Source organism: Geotrypetes seraphini, chromosome 5 (assembly GCF_902459505.1).
Source record: "Geotrypetes seraphini chromosome 5, aGeoSer1.1, whole genome shotgun sequence".
Classification (NCBI taxonomy): domain Eukaryota; kingdom Metazoa; phylum Chordata; class Amphibia; order Gymnophiona; family Dermophiidae; genus Geotrypetes; species Geotrypetes seraphini.
This window is the reverse complement of record NC_047088.1, coordinates 244,549,372-244,567,506: the sequence shown is the minus strand read 5'-3', so window position 1 is coordinate 244,567,506 and position 18,135 is coordinate 244,549,372. Positions and strand designations below refer to the sequence as shown.

At 43.7% G+C, this 18,135-nt stretch overlaps 1 protein-coding gene across 6 annotated transcripts in view; it reads left to right on the top strand.

Moving 5' to 3' along the window:
* Window positions 1-18,135, top strand: part of PARP9 (poly(ADP-ribose) polymerase family member 9) — an 87,928-nt gene that overhangs the window by 51,230 nt on the left and 18,563 nt on the right. For 5 of the 6 annotated variants that reach the window (XM_033945239.1, XM_033945241.1, XM_033945240.1 and 2 more), the window contains exons 8-9: window positions 10,624-11,187; window positions 17,887-18,032. In XM_033945239.1, the coding sequence (XP_033801130.1) occupies window positions 10,624-11,187; window positions 17,887-18,032 (710 nt within the window). The remainder of the gene's footprint in view (window positions 1-10,623; window positions 11,188-17,886; window positions 18,033-18,135) is intronic. The other variant, XM_033945242.1, reaches the window with a different exon arrangement.

Sequence of the window (18,135 nt, the reverse complement as noted above, 5' to 3'; positions counted from 1 at the left end):
CTGACGGTCAGGGGGAAAAAAAAGGGATTCCTATAGTGCTAGGGACTCCCTTATCGCTGCTGCTGGCTTACCTGCTTTAGTGGCTGGGGCGGTTCAGGCTTCTTTGCCGCTGCAGGCTTCAGGGGAGTTTTTTTCGGCAGGTCTTGTGCCGGTTTTGATGGGAAGCTCCTCCATTTTGTCTACAGCCTCAGGTGACCTTCCCCCTGTATTGGAGAGACAAGGGCAAGTTTCTACTGGGTCTCCTGCTTTGGTAGCAAGTCCTTATGTACCGCCAGGGGGGTTTTCCCTCAGATTTTGTACTAGCCTTGGGAAAGGCTTATCTTCAGGTGGCCAGGGGTTCTGTTTCCTCCCTGGGGGTCTCAGGTGTTTTGGGGGGGTCTTTTGCCTTCCATGTCCATCCCTGTTTGGCCCCTCTCAGCGCCGGTTGCAACCCAGTCCCCTCCCCCCCAGCTTCTTCCTAGCGGCCGAGGTTCGCATGGGATGACAAATTTTGGTTAGATGAGGACTTGGACCCCTTAGGGGACTTCCAAGATCCTCTCAAGGGGACAGATGCCGCTGGTGGGTGTTTCACTGAACCACCAGCTGGTGAGGACGCATCAGTGGTGTACACGGAGGATTCGCTCAGCATCCCACCCTTTTCCTATGCATCAGGATATTCAAAATATTGTGCTCACAAAATGGAAGGTGCCAGAAACGCCTTTTTGTTTTGCGTGGTCCATGGATTACCTGTATCGCATCCCAGAGGGGGATAGAGATACCTTGAGGTTGCCTGTGGGAGGCGCGATGGTCTTGTCTATTTTGCGTCGGCATACGGTGCTGGTTGAGGGAAGCTCAGCTTTGTGGGACTCTGAGGATCGTTGGATAGATTCTCTTCTTAAGCAGATTTTGATATGGCTGCCCTGACGGCCAGGTGTAGTGGTCTGGTGGCTTGGGCTTGTTTTATGGTGGTCTGAGCATGTTCTTGAACATAAGAATTGCCGGTGCTGGGTCAGACCACTGGTCCATCGTGCCCAGCAGTCCGCTCACGCGGCAGTCCCCAGGTCAAAGACCAATGCTCTAAATGAGTCCAGCCTCACCTGCATACGTCCCAGTTTAGCAGGAACTTGTCCAGCTTAGTCTTGAAACCCTGGAGGGTGTTTTCCCCTACAACAAACTCCGGAAGAGCATTCCAGTTCTCCACCACTCTCTGGGTAAAGAAGAACTTCCGTATGTTTGTACAGAATATATCCCCTTTCAACTTCAGAGAGTGCCCTCTCGTTCTCCCTACCTTGGAGGGTGAACAATCTGTCTTTATCTAAGTCTATTCCCTTCAGTATTTTGAATGTTTCGATCATGTCCCCACTCAGTCTCCTCTTTTCAAGGGAAAAGAGGCCCAGTTTCTCCAATCTCTCACTGTACGGCAACTCCTCCAGCCCCTTAACCATTTTAGTCGCTCTTCTCTGGACCCTTTCAAGTAGTACCGTGTCCTTCTTCATGTACGGCGACCAGTGCTGGACGCAGTACTCCAGGTGAGGGCACACCATGGCCCAGTACAGCGGCATGATAACCTCCGATCTGTTCGTGATCCCCTTCTTAATCATTCCTAGCATTCTGTTCACCCTTTTCGCCGCTGCCACGCATTGCGCGGACGGCTTCATCGACTTGTCGATCAGAACTCCCAAGTCTCTTTCCTAGGAGGTCTCTCGAAGTACCACCCTGGACATCCTGTATTCATGCATGAGATTTTTGATACCGACATGCATCACTTTAGACTTATCCATGTTGAACCTCGCTTGCCATGTCGATACCCATTTCTCGAGCTTGATTATGTCACGTTGCAGATCTTCACAATCCTCCTGTGTCTTCACTACTCTGAATAACTTCGTATCGTCCGCAAATTTAATCACCTCACTCATCGTACCAATGTCCAGATCGTTTATAAAGATGTTGAAGAGTACGAGTCCAAGCACTGAGTCCTGCGGCACCCCACTGGTGACGCTCTTCCAGTCTGAGTATTGTTCATTTACCCCCACTCTCTGTTTCCTAAGCTCCAGCCAGTTTTTAATCCACGTGAGTATTTCACCCTCGATTCCATAGCTCGTAATTTTCCGAAGTAGTCGTTCATGTGGAACCTTGTCAAACGCCTTCTGAAAATTTAGATATACAATGTCGACCGGGTCGCCCTTGTCTGCCTATTACTCCCTCGAAGAAGTGCAGCAAATTTGTCAAACAAGATCTGCCTTTGCTGAAACCGTGCTGACTGGTCCTCATCAGACCATGTCCGTCAAGGTGATCAAAGATGTGGTCCTTTATCAGTGCCTCTACCATCTTTCCCGGTACCGAGGTCAGACTCGCCAGTCTGTAGTTTCCCAGATCTCCCCTCAATCCTTTTTTGAAGATCGACGTAACATTCGCCACCTTCCAGTCTTCCGGAATCTTTCCCAATTTGATCGACAGATTGGCTATTAGTTGAAGTAGTTCAACTATAGTCACTTTCAGTTGTTTGATGACCCTCAGATGGATGCCATCCGGTCCCGGAATTTATCACTCTTAAGCCTATCGATCTGCCTGCATACCTCTTCTAGACTGACCGTCAACCCTGTTAGTTTCCCATCTTCGTTTCCAGCATATAGCCTGATGGGTTCCGGTATGATGTGTATATTCTCTTCAGTAAATACAGACACAAAAAATGTGTTCAGTTTGTCGGTGATTGCTTTGTCCTCCTTTAGCACTCCCTTTATTCCATGGTCATCCAGCGGTCTCACCGCTTCCTTCATGGGTCATTTCCCCTTAATATATCAAAAGAACGGCTTGAAATTTTTTGCCTCCTTGGCTATTTTTTCCTCCTAGTCTCTTTTGGCCCCTTTTACTGCCTTATGGCACCTGCGTTGATGTTGTTTGTGCTTAGTCCAGTTTTCGTCCGTTCTTGACCTTTTCCATTCCTTAAATGAAGTTTTCTTGTCTCTGATCAGTTCCTTCACCTCTACAGTGAGCCACACCGGTTCCTTGTTCTTTTTCCTCTTGGATCCCTTGTTGATACGCGGTGTATATATAGATTTTGTGCCTCGGTGACTGTGTCCTTAAAAAGGGACCAAGCTTGCTCTAGCTTTTTTACAGTGCTTATCCTCTTCTTAATCTTCTTCCACACCATGAGTCTCATCCCTTTGTAATTCCCTTTTCAGAAGTTCAGTGCCATGGCCTTCGTTCTGGACCAATGTTTTGCCTTTGCGTCCAGGTCGAAGTGGATCATGTTGTGATTGCTGTTTCCCAGCGTCACTTCTACTTCTACACCTTGTGCCGGTCCTCGCAGTCCATTTAGAATTCAGTCCAGAATTGCATTTCCTCTTGTATTTTCTTGACAAGTTGTTCCAGGAAGCAATCGCTTACAGCATCCAGGAACTTGGTCTCCCTAGCGCAGCCGGAGGTGCCTAGATTCCAGTCTATCCCCGGATAGTTGAAGTCACCCATGATAACTGCGTTGCCTCCCTTGTAGTTGCGTTTAATCTCGTCCGTCATTTCTCCATCAATTTCTTCAGACTGCCCTGGGGGTCAGTAGTAGATGCCGATCTTCGTTTACAGTCCATTTGTTCCTGGAATTTTGACCCATAGAGACTCTAACTTATCCATCTGTTGTGGCGTGTTCTCTCCAGTAGTTTCATTTCCCTCTTTGACGTATATGGCAATGCCCCTACCTTTTTGAGCCATTCTGTCTCTGTGGTATAGTTTGTATCCCAGTAGCACAGTGTCCCAGACATTTTCCTCAGTCCACCATGTTTCCTTGATGCCGATGATGTCCACGTTATCTTTTTGTGCCATAGCTTCTAATTCTCCCATCTTATTCCTTAGGCTCCTTGCCTTCGTGTACATACACTTAAGTCTGTGGCCTGTTCCTTTCTTGCATTTCATTCCCTCTTGTGTCCCTTTCGATCTGTCTTGCCTGTGATCCAGTGAGTATCACGGTATCCTCCGGGTATACCGGTTCCCGAACCATTCGACTTTCTCTCTCGGTCGACTCTCGGCTTTCCCCTTCTTCCTAGTTTAAAAACTTCTCAACTTCTCTCTTGATGTTGCTTGCAAGTAGCCTCATTCCGTCAGGAGTCTAATGACTTGTCCTTGGTGGATCAGGAGGTAGCTAAGATTGAACTGGGCAGTTTTTATCTCTCAGATGCTATGTATGATCTACTGTGGGCTTCAGCCATGTTCATGGCTCTCAGTGTGGCTGCTTGCCATACTCTGGTGGCTCCAGGGTTGGTCAGCGGACGTGGCGTCTAAGGCTAAGCTTACTGAATTTCCCTTTTGGAGGTCTTTCTTGTTTGGTGAGGATCTGGATAAGTTGGTTCAGATCTTGACTGACTCTAAGGTGCCCCATTTTCCTGTTTTCCTGAGGACCGTGCTTACCCCCCTGTTTGGAAGGGTGTTGCTCGGGGCGTTTGAGTGATTTTTGCATTACCACCCTGGTCAAGGAGCAGCTTCCTTTCCTTCCTTTGGGTCTCCCCGGGTCATTTCTTTCAGCGCATGCAGTCTTTTCAGGGGGCCCACTGGGGTGTGTGTAATTCCTTTGGCGGTCCCTCTGCCATCCACCCAGCCCAGTGACTCCTTGTGGGCTCTTCCCTTAGTGCTGGTGGGTGCCCGGATCAGTGGGTCCTGGAGGAAGGCTTATGGGCTGGCCGCGTGCAGTCGCTGCACGCGCCTGGCCCATTCCTGTTGTGGCGACAACAAGGGGGTGGGAATGGAGCATGTTGGGTGGCAGGGTCGGCTTCGGTGGTGGGGCAGGGAGAAATCGGTGGCGGTGACTTCAGTGGAGGGGGCAGGCAGGGAGAGAGGAAGAAAAAGTTGGATTCATGGAGGGACAGACAGATGTTGGTTAGGGAATGGGATGAGGTCTGGAGGAGAGGAAGAATGCAGGAGGCAGAAAGAAGGGAAGAAATATTGGATGCACAGTCAGAAGAAAGTGCAAACAGAGACTCTTGAAATCATCAGACAGCAAAGGTAGGAAAAATTAATTTATTTTCAGTTTAGTGATCGAAATGTCAGTTTTGAGAATTTATATCTGTTGTCCATATTTTGCACTATATTTGTCCATTTTTCTAGTTACTGAGGTGACATTGCATATTTTAAAGTCATCTGCCTTGCCTTGACCTCTTTGAAAAAAACTTGAATATAAATGATAATTAACATTTTCTCTGCATACAGGGTGCTTTGTGTTTTTATAATTTTGTAGTTAACATTATGTGTTAATAAGATTATATTTGTGTATATTATTATGGGGTGGAGTCAGGGATGGATCTGGGGTGAAGCTTGGGCAGGGGCACTCGGTTGGTATTTATTAGCTTATTTATTGGTACTTGGCTTGAAAAGGTTGAGAAACACTGGCACCTGAAATGCTCAGTTGCAGCTGGAAGCTCAGTTGTTATTGCACTGGGCAGAAGTCCATCTGTAATCTCAGCAGTATATGTAGCAGGAGTAGAAAATACACAAGCCAACTATCTCAGTTGGCAGACTCTGGACCAGGGGGAGTGGTCATTGTCTAGGTAGGCATTCAACTGCATTGTGCATTGTTGGGGATGACCGACAGTCAACCATATGGGTCCTTTTTGCCAAGCTTGGCAGGCAGCAGTAGCGTCCGAGTCACAGATTCTGGCACCTCAGTGGCTCATGGATGCTGCCAATGACTGCTGCGCTTAGTGGAGGGGAGTTCTGGTCGTCTCTAGAGGAGGTCCTCTGCTGGCGGTGCTTGGGGATCCCCACCAGCCATAGCAAGGCCAGCAAGTACTTCAACACTGTAGAAATAAAACCAGATATCCATTTCCTTTTCTTTTGAACACAATACAAAGACATCTGCTATATACATTTTCCAAATTCCGTTTTTTATCTTTGTTGTCTGGAAACTTATTTTTCCATCAAGTTGGTCCCAGTTTTTTTTTCCTACTATCCCATCTTCTGTAAATTCTTCTGTTAATGTCTATTGCTTCCTCCTACCATGGCCCAGCATTTATCCCTTTCTCATCTTTCGCCCCTGCCCACCAGCCCCATACCTGACATTTCTCCTGTTCTATCACCCCTCTCCAGCACCATGCCACATCTCTCCCTCCATTCCCTTCCCTAATATGACAAACCCTCCCTCTTGCATCTCTTTCAATCTGTCCCACTGTTCCCTTCCACCACATTTCTCCCTCTCATCTTTCTCTTCCCTCTCATCTGTACCTCACTCCCTCCCTATGACCAAAAATTCTCCTCTTTCTTCCATTCCTTGTGTACATGACCTTCTCTTTCCCTCTCACTGACACACCCGCGCCCAATTCTCCCTTTCTATTCCCTCCCCCACCTCAGCATCTCTTTCCCTCCTTTCCTCTCTCCCAAGTTCATGCCTTCTGTGTCCAAAAACGCACTCCCTGTTCACCCCCTTCCTTCTGTGTCCCGTGTTGGCCTCCCATATTCGAGTCCAGATAACATAGTAACATAATATAGTAGATGATGGCAGATAATTGTTCCAAATGGAACAATTGCCTTACCGCCCTCATCTCCAACTCCCCGCCATACCACCTGTTCAGGAAGTCACTAAAAACCTACCTCTTCGACAAATTCCGCTAACGCTGCCTTCCCTCCTTCCCTGCACCCTCCTTCCCTCGATATGCCTCCATTCCCTCTGACTTCGCCCCCCCTCCCAAGCCTCTATGGCCTCTCTTACTCAATCTCTGTCTTTATCTAATCGCCCTGCCTTTTCATTGCCTCATATTTAACATCACTGTAAATGTATCACCGCTATAACATGTAACATCGCTGTATACGTACAGTCTCTTTTTTAGTATATGCCTTTTTATTACTGCCATTTATGTAACATCTTTGTAAATGTAACAACACTGTAATATGTATCATCGCTGTAAATGTACAGTCTCTTCTATGGTTAACCGCATTGAACTTCCATGGTATTGCGGTATACAAGAATAAAGTTGTTATTATTATTATTATAAAGACCCGAATGGTCCATCTAGTCTGCCCAACCTGATATCAACAGCAGGGGTTGGAGGCAGCTTGAGTTGAGAGTCTCATCTTATTTTCCTGCCTGCAGCATGCTGACCTGGAAGTCTTTCCCCCGACATCTGAGGGAAGGTTTTGCGTCAGTCACGTGCAGCGAAACTTGGGATCACCAAAGATGAAACTTCAAAAACCTTTTCTGGGTCAGACCATATTCTAAAACTGTGCAATCAATGCACAGCACAGATATCAGTAACTTATTTCTTTGGTTCTTGATGTATAGAAATTCTACCCAACCCCATATGGAGCAGGATTGAGTGGGCAGAGTTTCATACTAAAAGAGAGAGCAGAGAGGTAGATTTGAGGAGGCGGAGCACTCCTTCTCAGTACTAGCACTTTGCCCTCTCCTCGAGCATAAAACTCCACCCACTCAATGCAGTTTCTAATGACAACGCCCATAGCAACAGAATTGAAAGGTAGGCGGCCCTGGACAATTAGCTGGGTTTGCTCTGTTGTAGCTACGCCCCTATGTACAAGCCTTGTGAAATCGGAAAATATTCATTTGAAGGCTCTCTCAGTGTCTATGCTCCCTTTTCTAGTAGTAACAGCAGCTGACTCCATGAAGGAAGTGACATTAAAAACCTGCACGGCAGAGTGCTTTTCATGTGTTTTCTTTCACAGAGAACCTCCCACCGCATCACATGCTACTCCTATCGATGCATTCTATACGTGGGTGGGGGGGTTTCGGGGTTCTACTCCCAGTCCCTGCCCTTTTTATCTGCTGCCAGAACTTTCAAACTGCTCCGTTAAGAGAGAAAAGCTGTGCAGGTCCGCCAATTGCAGAGCTTAGCAGTGTCCACATTTGGCCTTGCATGCTGCACATGATTGACGCAAATTCTTTCCTCCAATGTCGAAGGAAGACTTCCGGGTCAGCTATATGTGGCATGCTGCAGGCAGGAAAAAAAGAAGACGAGCCTGTTGCCTCTCGCTGCCTCCAACTCTCCTGAGAGCTAAAAAGCCACTGAACTGTGGCAGCCTATTCTAAGGCTTGGAAGATATTTCAGCTTTGGTGCGCTAAAGACAATGTGGAACCCGTTAGGGTCCCGATTTTGGTGGTCTTAGTTTTTCTACAAGCCAGATTAGAGAAGGGTCTAGCGGTTAGATCCCTTGAAGTGCAGATGGCAGGCTTCTTGTTCTTTAGAGCTTGAGTGGAACAAAGGTCTTTGGCTTCCCAGATTTTTGAAGGGGGAGTGCTTAGGTTGCATCCTTCTGTTCGACCACCCTTTCTGTCATGGAACCTTAACATGCTACAGGGCTTCCATAAGGCTCCATATGAACCTCTGCAGGAAGCATCACTGAAGGCAGCTTTCCTAGTCATGATTGCCTCTGCGAGAAGAGTTCAAGTTTCAAGTTTATTCAGACTTGATATACCGCTTTTAAATACCAAAGTGGTTTACTTTACAATCTTAAAAATTAATTAAAAACCGGGGGGAAAGATGAACAACCAATTCTGACAGATGGCGCAACTACTGAGTAAAAAGTTTTTCACGTTGTATCATAGAAAAGCTGTCTAATTGAGGGAATACCGGTACTCAAGAGATGTTGGTTTAGAGGATCTCAGTGACCTTGAGAATTCATAAGGGATTAAAATCCTGTCAATGAGCATGGGAGTGTAGTTGAGTTGACCTTGAATGCTAGTAAGAGAATTTGAACAAGATTCTGTGTGTGATAAGTAACCAATGGGCTTTTTTAAGAAGAGGAGAGACATGGTCAAATTTTTTAGCCTTGAAGATGATTTTAATAGCACTCTTTTGAATTATCTATAGTCTGATCTGTTTTTGGGCAATTTCTTGATAGAGGGAATTGCAGTAGTCTAGACTGGAAATGATAAAGGAATGAATTAGAATATTGAGTGCTTTTGGGTCTAGAAGGGTTGAAATAGAGCGGATCATCCTTAGTTTGAAGAAACATTTTTGCACTACGGAGCTAATTTGAGCTTTAAAAGAGAGAGAATTATCAAGAATTACTCCTAGAAGTTTTATGGTCTGTACCAGTTGGATTGGTGTAGAAGAGATGCATAATTGAGCTTTCAGTGTTTCATTTTCTTTAGTTGGAAAGAGCATAGCCTTTGTTTTAGCAATATTGAGGGGCGAGTAAATTTTGAGATGACCAGTTACTAATGAGAATAAGTTTGATTGATTTCCTAAATTTGTGTGGAGTTGTCTGGATGAATGAGCTGAATATCATCCACGTACGCAAAGATAGTAAAGCCAATAGACTGTGCAATAGTAAGAAGAGGAGCAAGAAAGAGATTGAATAACATTGGGGATAGGATGGAGCCTTGAGGTACCCCTGAGATTTGCTCGTAAGATTCTGATGAGAATGTTGGAAGGCAAACTCTCTTGGAGAGAACCATGCAGAGAACTGTTCTCAAAATTATGGATTCTGGGATTTCCCTGCACACGGTTCCTTCCTTTTTACCAAGTTTCGGCATTCCATGCCGATCAGGAGGTCCATTTACCTGCATTTCATCCCATGTGTTTGAAGAAAAGGGACAAAGTATTGTCCTTGCTGGATGTACGGAGAGTTCTTCTCTGTTGCCTGGAGGTGACCAATGAGTTTCGGCTCTCAGATCATCTCTTTGTTCTTACCAGTCAGACTAGACAGGGGAGGCCAGCTTCATAGGCATCTATTTCTAGATGGATCCGCATGGCAACTTCGTCAATGTACATTGGCTGTGGTAAACAGCCGCCAATTTCTCCAAGAGCACTTTCCACTAGAAGTATAGCTTCTTCATGAGCGAAGGCCAGGGCAGTTCCACCTGAGGAAATTTGTAGGGTGGCTACATGGTCCACTCTCCATTCTTTTACACAGTTCAACAGAGTGGACATGACAGCCTAAAAAGGGTTTTCAGTATTAAGGGACAAGCTCTTCTGTTCTACCCTAGTCTCAAAGGACTCTTTTGGTAAGTCCCAATAGCCAAGCCTATTAAACCTGTTACATTAGATTAGATTGTTACCTTGATAATCTTCTTTCTAGTAGATGGGTGTATTAGGCTTGACGGCCCGTGCTATCAGTTACAATTTTTCTGCTTACTGACTTGGTCAGATGTGTGTGTCCAAAGCTGGTGATCTTCTTCTGCAAGTTGGATAAAAAGAATAATCAGCCTTGGTTTAAAAAAAGAAAAAGATATTTTACAAGCTAAGAGGCCTGGGAGTCTCTAAGAGCGCCATAAGTGTTAGTGCACACAGGTTGATGGCTAGTTCATTCCACCTGAGTTTAGGTGATGTTTTTTCCTAACATTGTTCACAATATTTGTTTCAGAACAGAACAGAAGTGTTATGGTGGGTAAGTTCCCCACTCCCTTTCTTTTTGTTTTGTCTCCTATTAGAGCGAATATCGTCTGCTTTGGTACAAACTGAAGAGACAAGGTACAGCTCACTGGGGAAGGAGGCAGAGCTGAAAGATGTGGATAACATCCTTCTGCAAGAAACTTGTGGTTTCACGTAAGTAATCCAATGGTCAAGCCTACTATACCTGTCTACTAGAAAGAAGATTATCGAGGTAAGAACCTAATTTTCCCTTAGATATACAGTACTTTGCAAAATGGCAGTTTAATTGGTGGTTCTGTAAGATTCATGAAGCTTCTGATCTTATTTTGTGTTTCAGCCAATTTGTCACATTTTTCTGATGTTGAGAAAAGAGACCATAAATCAGATGTACCTACCATTAGACTCCGTGGAAAGGATCACATGAATGTGAGTGCAGCAGAAACATGGATCCAAAATACATTGCTGCTGAACCAGGAACGTTTATTCATAGAAAACCAGCACATCTTTTATTGTGGTAAACGGGAGCATGAATCACTGTCGGGGTATTCTGGTGTGTCCATATCCATAAATCTAAGCAATGGCAATGCAAAGATAGAAATTGAAGGCCCTCTTTACAATGCTATTAGAGCAGTTCTACAGACTGAGAAAATGCTGTGTGATGTCCAAGATGAATATGCAAGGCACGAGGAGGAGGAGCTCCTGCAGTCAGTGGTACAGTGGTCATATGCCACTGAAACACATACAACAAACTATGGAGCAGCTGCCAATAAGACTTTAGAGAAAGCTTGGGTTAATCAAAAGGATGTGGAAGTAGACTTGAATGGAAGCTATCATACTACAAGATTTAATAATAAAACTGTAACAGATAGCAAGGGACAAGTATTTCAGCTTGACCGAAAATGTAAGTAACCTACTGTTTGTTACATGTGAGCATAAACACTCATTGTGAATAATAGTAGTCAAGGCCAACACATACAATTTTATTTAAAGAGAAACCATGCCAGTGTAACTGCATTCTACTGTATATAAAACTACTGTTCTGGTGCACAGGGCATATGAGCCCTGACAAGTGGGTTAACTCCCCCTAACCATGAGCTGTACAGAAGGCATCATCTACATTTTTCTCAGCTCTGCCTTCTTCCTCAGTAGACCGTACTGCATCTCTTCAGTTTTTCCTTGTGCACGCAAGCTGGAAGTTGTCTTTCAGTTACATCTACTCCGGATTTTGTCCGTGTGGTGATTTATCCCTTCCCAATGGTCAAGGCTGTTATACCTATTACACTAGAAGAGATTAGGTTTTTACCTTGATAATCTTTGGCTTGCAGAGAGGAACTACAACTTTGAACACCTACCCTATAGAGGCGGAGCCCCAGTCCACAGTTCATTTTTTTCTTTGCAACCCTACCTCTAGGGTCCAGCACATGAAGATGTGTAAGAGCCTGTCAGTTCCCCCCCCCCGCAACTGGATAATACACGCCCTGGCCCCCCTGCAGCATGAAGCATCAGAACCACCTCCCTGGGAGCAGCTGAACCCTTCTTCCAGCCTCACATATTGGCTTCTCTGCCCCCCAGCACGCTATGCACATTGGTTCTCTGCCTGCTGTCCCATCAGCCTACCTGAGCTGGGGGGAGGAATCAACCCTTCAAATGAGCAGAACTTCTATATAGCATTCAGGATGGTGGTGAGGGCAGGCGGGCTGGCAACCAGCAGCTTCTCACCAGCCTCCAGCTGACTTTGTGCGCATTGGCTCTTTTCTCGCTGTCTATCAGCCTACCTGAGCTGAGGAGCCCCGTGAGATAGAAGGCTGCAAAGCAGCCTGTCTAGATTGCTGCCGATGTTGCCGGTTTGCTATAAGGTATTTATTTCGGTCTCGCAATTCAGATCGGAGGGAGAGATGGGTCAGTGGAGGTGGGGGATAGAAAGATGCTACATGTGGTGATGGGAGGAAGGGAGGGATAGAAGCTGCAAGGATTCTGCTGCACAAGGGATGGGAGGAAGGGAGGGATGGAAGCTGCAAGGATTCTGCTGCACAAGGGATGGGAGGAAGGGAGGGATAGAAGCTGCAAGGGTTCTGCTGCACAAGGGATGGGAGGGAGGGAGGGCTAGAAAGATACTGCACAAGGGGATGGGTGAGAGGGGAGGAAAGATGCACATGTGGGGGAGAGAAAGGAAATAGGAAGAATTGGGGTAGAGGAGAGGAAGGGAGAGATGATCATTGTACATGAAAAAAAATAAGACATCCCTGAAAATAGTAAGACCTAGTACCTTTTTTGGGCCCAAAATTAATATAAGACTGTTTTATTTTTGGCGAAACATGGTAGAAAAGGTGAAATTTTCAATAAGCAACAAAAGCATATATTTCCATCCCCCTACCCCCAACTAAGCCCATTGACACAGAACTGTCAAAACAATACAAGCAGTACTGATGCAATAGCAAAAAAAAAAAAAAAATGCTAAGAAACAACTAGAAATCCAACCTCCCCCCCCCCCCATCCTCCTGCCAATAGCAAACCCTGAGTCTGGAAACACAATTGAAATGACCAAAGCCTAAAGCTTAATTGGGAGTCATTATACTTTGTGCAATCACTACACTTAGGGGTACTCCAAGCATATAACCTCCCTCTAAAGTGCCAGAGATCCAGATACAAAAAAATAAGGGCATCCCCTAAACTGTTCAAAATTTGACTACATGCTCTCTCAGGCAGGGACTGTAAGTACGGGTCCCAAATGGATAAAATGGTCTTCCTCTGCTTATATGTGGCTCTTGCATCCTGCAATTCCCAAGCAATCAAACAAACTATATGTGCCCTCCAATTCCAATAAGAAGGGGGCTGTGATGTAGTCCATAGCTGCAAAATAGTTTTAAGCTCCAGTAAACTAAGTTTTTAAATCCAAGACAGAGTCCCCCTCCCTCTAAAATTAGAATTTCTGGTGAGACCCAAAAGAAGGAGTGTGGGAGTGCAAGGCACCACCTGGCCCAACACTCGAGGTAGATATGCACAAACTCTTTTCCAAAAAAGATGCACCTTAGGGCAGGTCCAGAAAACATGGATATAAGAAACGCTCTGCCATGTAGGAATTTAAACATCTCTATCATATCTTCTGCCTTTCCTCCAAAGTATACATATTGAGATCTTTAAGTCTGTCCCCATATGCCTTATGACAAAGACCACTGACCATTTTAGCAGCCTTCCTCTAGACTGACTCCATCCTGTTTGTATCTTTTTGAAGGTGCAGTCTCCAGAATTGTACACAATATTTTAAATGAAGTCTCACCAGAGTCTTATATAGGGGCATCAATAACTCCTTTTTCCTAATGGCCATACCTCTCCCTATGTACCCTATCAGCCTTCTAGCTTTCAACGTCACCTATTTGACCTGTTTGGCCATCTTAAGATCATCACATATAGCTCCCAAGCCCTGCTCCTCTTTCGTGCACAAAAGTTCTTCACCCCCTAAATTGTACCGTTCCTTAAGGTTTTTGCAGCCCAAATGCATGACCTTACATTTCTTAGCATTAAATTTTATCTGCCAAATTTCAGACCATTCTTCAAGCTTCTCTAGGTCTTTCTTCATGACATTCACACCATCTGGGGTGTCTACTCTACTCTATTGCAGGTTTTGGTATCATCCACAAAATGCAAATCTTACCTGACAGCCCTTCAGCAATATCGCTTACAAAAATGTTAAAAAGAACAGGCCCAATAATCAAACCTTGAGGTACAGTACTGGTAACATCCCTTACCTCAGAGATCTCCATTGACCACTACCCTCTGTTGCCTTGCACTCCTGACCCAGTCTGTCACTTTGGGGTCCATCCCAAGGGCACTGAGTTTATTTATTAGATGTCTGTGTGGAATACTGTCAAAGGCTTTGCTAAAATCTAAATACATCACATCTAGCGCACTCCTTCTATACAATTCTCTGGTCACCCATTCAAAGAAATTGATCAGATTTGTCTAACAAGACCTGCTTCTAGTGAATCCATGTTGCCTTGGGTCCTGTAATCCACTGGATTCCAGAAACTTTACTATTTGTTTTAAAAGTGTTTCCATGAATTTACCTACCACAGAAGTTAGTCTTACTGGCCTCCCTACTTCTTCCTTACTTCCATTTTGCCCTTCTCCAGTTCTATGGTACCACTCTTGATTCTAAAGAAGCATTGAAAAGGTTAGCCAGCAGAACCACCAGAACTTCCCTAGGTTTCTTCAGTACCCTCGGATATACACCATCTGGCCCCATTGCTTTGTCCACCTTCAGTTTAGCTAGCTCCTCACCACCACAATCCTCTGAAAATCAATCAGGGTCTACCACACCTCTGTCACTATTTGCGTTTGTCTTCTATGGTCCTGCTTCCAGCACTTCAGCTGTGAATACAGAACAGAAATATGGGTTAAGTAATTCAGCCTTATCTTTATCAGCTTCTACATATTTCTCCCTTTCATCTTTGAGTCTCAGAATGCTACTTTTGCACTTCTTCCTATCACTAATATACCTAAAAAGTGTCTTGTCCCCCGTTTTACCATGTCTGCTATTTTTTTCTTCCATTTGTATCTTTGTTTTCCTGACTACTCCATCAGTTTCTCTTAATTTTTCAAAATATTTTAGCTGTCTTCCTCTTTCTGCAATCTTTTGTAGTTTATGAAAGCTAGCCTCTTTTTTTTCTTACCTTTTTCAGCTACTACTTTTGAGAACCAAAGCGGCCTTCTTTTCCTCTTACTTTTACTTAAACTTTCTTTACAAAATGGTTTGTTGCCCTTATAATAGCTCCTCTCAGTTTTGCCCACTGCTTTCCTACTTCTTCCAGATGTTCCCACCTAGACAACAATTCCTGGATGTAATCCCCAATCTGAACAAAGCTAGTTTCTTTATTTTAATGACCCCTCCCACTCCCCCAATGGTCAGTAACCCCCCTCCTACCCAGAGATCTCAATGAAGCCCAGTAGAGCTGCACACAGGTATCTTAAGTAGCCTGGTGGGTGGGCTAGTGAACCATAGAGAGGAGGACCCAGGCCCATAACCATTTTAATCACTACATTTATGGTGGAAATTCTGAGCCCACAAAAACCTTATTATACTGCCATATAGGTGCCACCTGCAGCCATAAGGGCTATTGGGGTGGGAAACAAGTGGGTATATTAGGTTTGGGGTTCATCATCTGATCCCGCAAGGTTCTATCCCATCACCACTACTTTTTAACATATTTTTGTCCCCTCTTTTGACAGTGGGCCAATCTATCGGCTTCACCACCTTTGCTTACGCCGATGATATGCAACTAATTCACCCTATCGATCTAAATAACATCGGGGACGTTGCTTCCATCAACCAAAAACTTGAAAAAATAAAACTGTGGTTAGATTCAAATAGGTTATCACTCAACATCAATAAATCTAAGTTAATGATTTTTCCCTTTAAAGAGGCCCCTTTGAAATTTGAATCCCTCCCAATTAAAGTTGTACCTACTCTAAAGCTATTGGGAGTTACTTTTGACTGCAAATTCTCCTATCACAATCATATTAGTACGATGGTTCAGAAATGTTTCCACCGTCTTAGAATGATACGTTCTCTATCCAAACTATTAGATTTATCATCCCTGAATACATTAATCCATTCTTTGGTAATTTCTTGTATAGATTACTGTAATGCCTTCTATAAGGGCATTACCAAAAAGGAAATAAGACGCCTACAGATAGTACAAAATACTGCTATAAAACCATACTCTTCAAAAAACACGTTAAACCTATCCAGCACCACAATCCTAACCCAACATCCAACACTCTATAAACCCTTAGTACTCTCTAATTTTTCTAGTCACCAAACATTATCTAAAACCCATAATTCTCCCTTAAAATTTTATCTCATCGTTTAATCTATTACTTCAAAGTTGAAATGTAATTCTTGTTTTAGTTTGGATGTAATCCGCAAGGTAATGGCGGAATAGAAATCACTAATGTAATTAAAATCATTTATGGTGCAAAGAAATACGACCATGTCTCTCCCCTTTTAATCGATGCTCATTGGCTGCCTGTCGAACATAGAATTAGTTATAAAATTCTACAATTAACTTTTGCAACTCGTTCACACAGTCAACCAGAGTTTATTGATAGACTCCTTACTCCCTATTATCCCGCTAAATCTCTTTGCTCTGTATCACAAAATCTCCTAGTTGTACCATTTTTAAAACTAATTAATACATTGAGATCCAATAATTTTGCCGTCACTGCACCCTCCCTTTGGAATTCATTGCCTAATCATTTATGAATGGAATCTTCGACAAAGCAATTTTTAGAGCAAAACTCAAAACATTTTTATTTGAGGATGCTTTTGGATAAAACTGTCCTTCTTAGGACAAAATCAACTACAGTCCCTTTCCCTACCTATTGTTTTACCCCTAAGTGTGTTTTTTATTCAAATATTGTAGTTCAGTCCCTCTTTCCCAATTGTGTGTAGTTAGTATATGTGTTTTTTGTAAATGTCTACTAACCTAACATTGTTTTGTATAATATTTTAACTCTAATTTGTTTTGTTTCTTTTAAAGATATTTCTTTTATTATTGCTGTACACCGCCTAGAAAATTGAATAAGCGGTATAAAATTTTTTTAAAATAAACTTGAAACTTGAAATAAACTTTTGGAGGGCTTAGCATAAATTATAAGGGGTTTATAAGATGTACATCTGGCACCCTTTATGCTCCGTTGGCATGTCTGTGTGTCCAGTCTATTACAATGCTGGCCCCTCCCATGTCCAAATGGTCCTAAGGTTAATCGTCCTGATAGCCAACATGTCTAAATAAGTGATTTTTGAAAAGTCTAAAGTCGGACGTAGACATTCTATCGAAAATGCCCCTGTATATCTACTATCAGCTAATACCTGTTGCTGCAGTCAGGGCTTTATTAATGTACAAGCAAACTTTTCACTTAGTTAGGGTTCCCAGTGTAGGGCTCTGTCAGATGTGCTCAGAAGGCTAGGCTTGCCAACTACTCATCTGACTTTCAAGATTCTACAGATTGTTAACTATAAAACTGTCTTAATACTGCTGGTTTTTTTCCAGATGATTTAGAGAAAGCTAAATATCTATATTTTTGTTCCATTTGTGAAGCCTTTCTGACACTTAAAATCTTTTTAGATTTATATATTGGACATGCTGCCTATAAATCTCACTCTTTGGGGCAGTCTACCCTTGGCATGTCTGGCTTGTATCAGGGAGAGTGGAGGTTGAAAACAATTTATTCAGCTTCCTTGGTTCTCAGCCCACTGCTTTAATCTCTCCATTCAGAATCCCCATGCTAACTTGTAACTTGCTGGTACAGCCACACATCAAACTAGGGCCTCAAGTTTTCCCCGTGCTATTTCAGGAGAGGTGAAGTGGGAGATAAGCCATGGTCAGAGCCCCCTTTCCTCTCTCTTCTAAGTCAGACACGCACAGAGACAGCTCAGCTACATATGCACATGCACAAAAGGATTGGAAAAAAATTATGCGAGGCATGCATGCTTTTCCTACTTGTTAAATGTGATATTCAAGCTATCTTTATACCATTTCCAATGGACAGCAGAGCTTTGAAATGTCTATTCCTGGTATCTTTCCTGTTGTAAACATAGATTATCTGGAACATGATTATCGTCTAATACAGAGTGACCTGAGGGGTTCTGGTATGTTTTACACTAAATTTCTGGTGGCATCAAATACACAAGAATTTCTGGACAGAAAAAGAGAGTTTGAAAAAGCAAACCTTCAGATAGTCAAGGTAAGAATGTTATTAGTTAATCTACAGTGTACAGATTTTCACTGTTGAGCCTTTTCTTGATTTTCTAATCAGTGGCATAGAGAATATCTAGAAAAGTAGAACA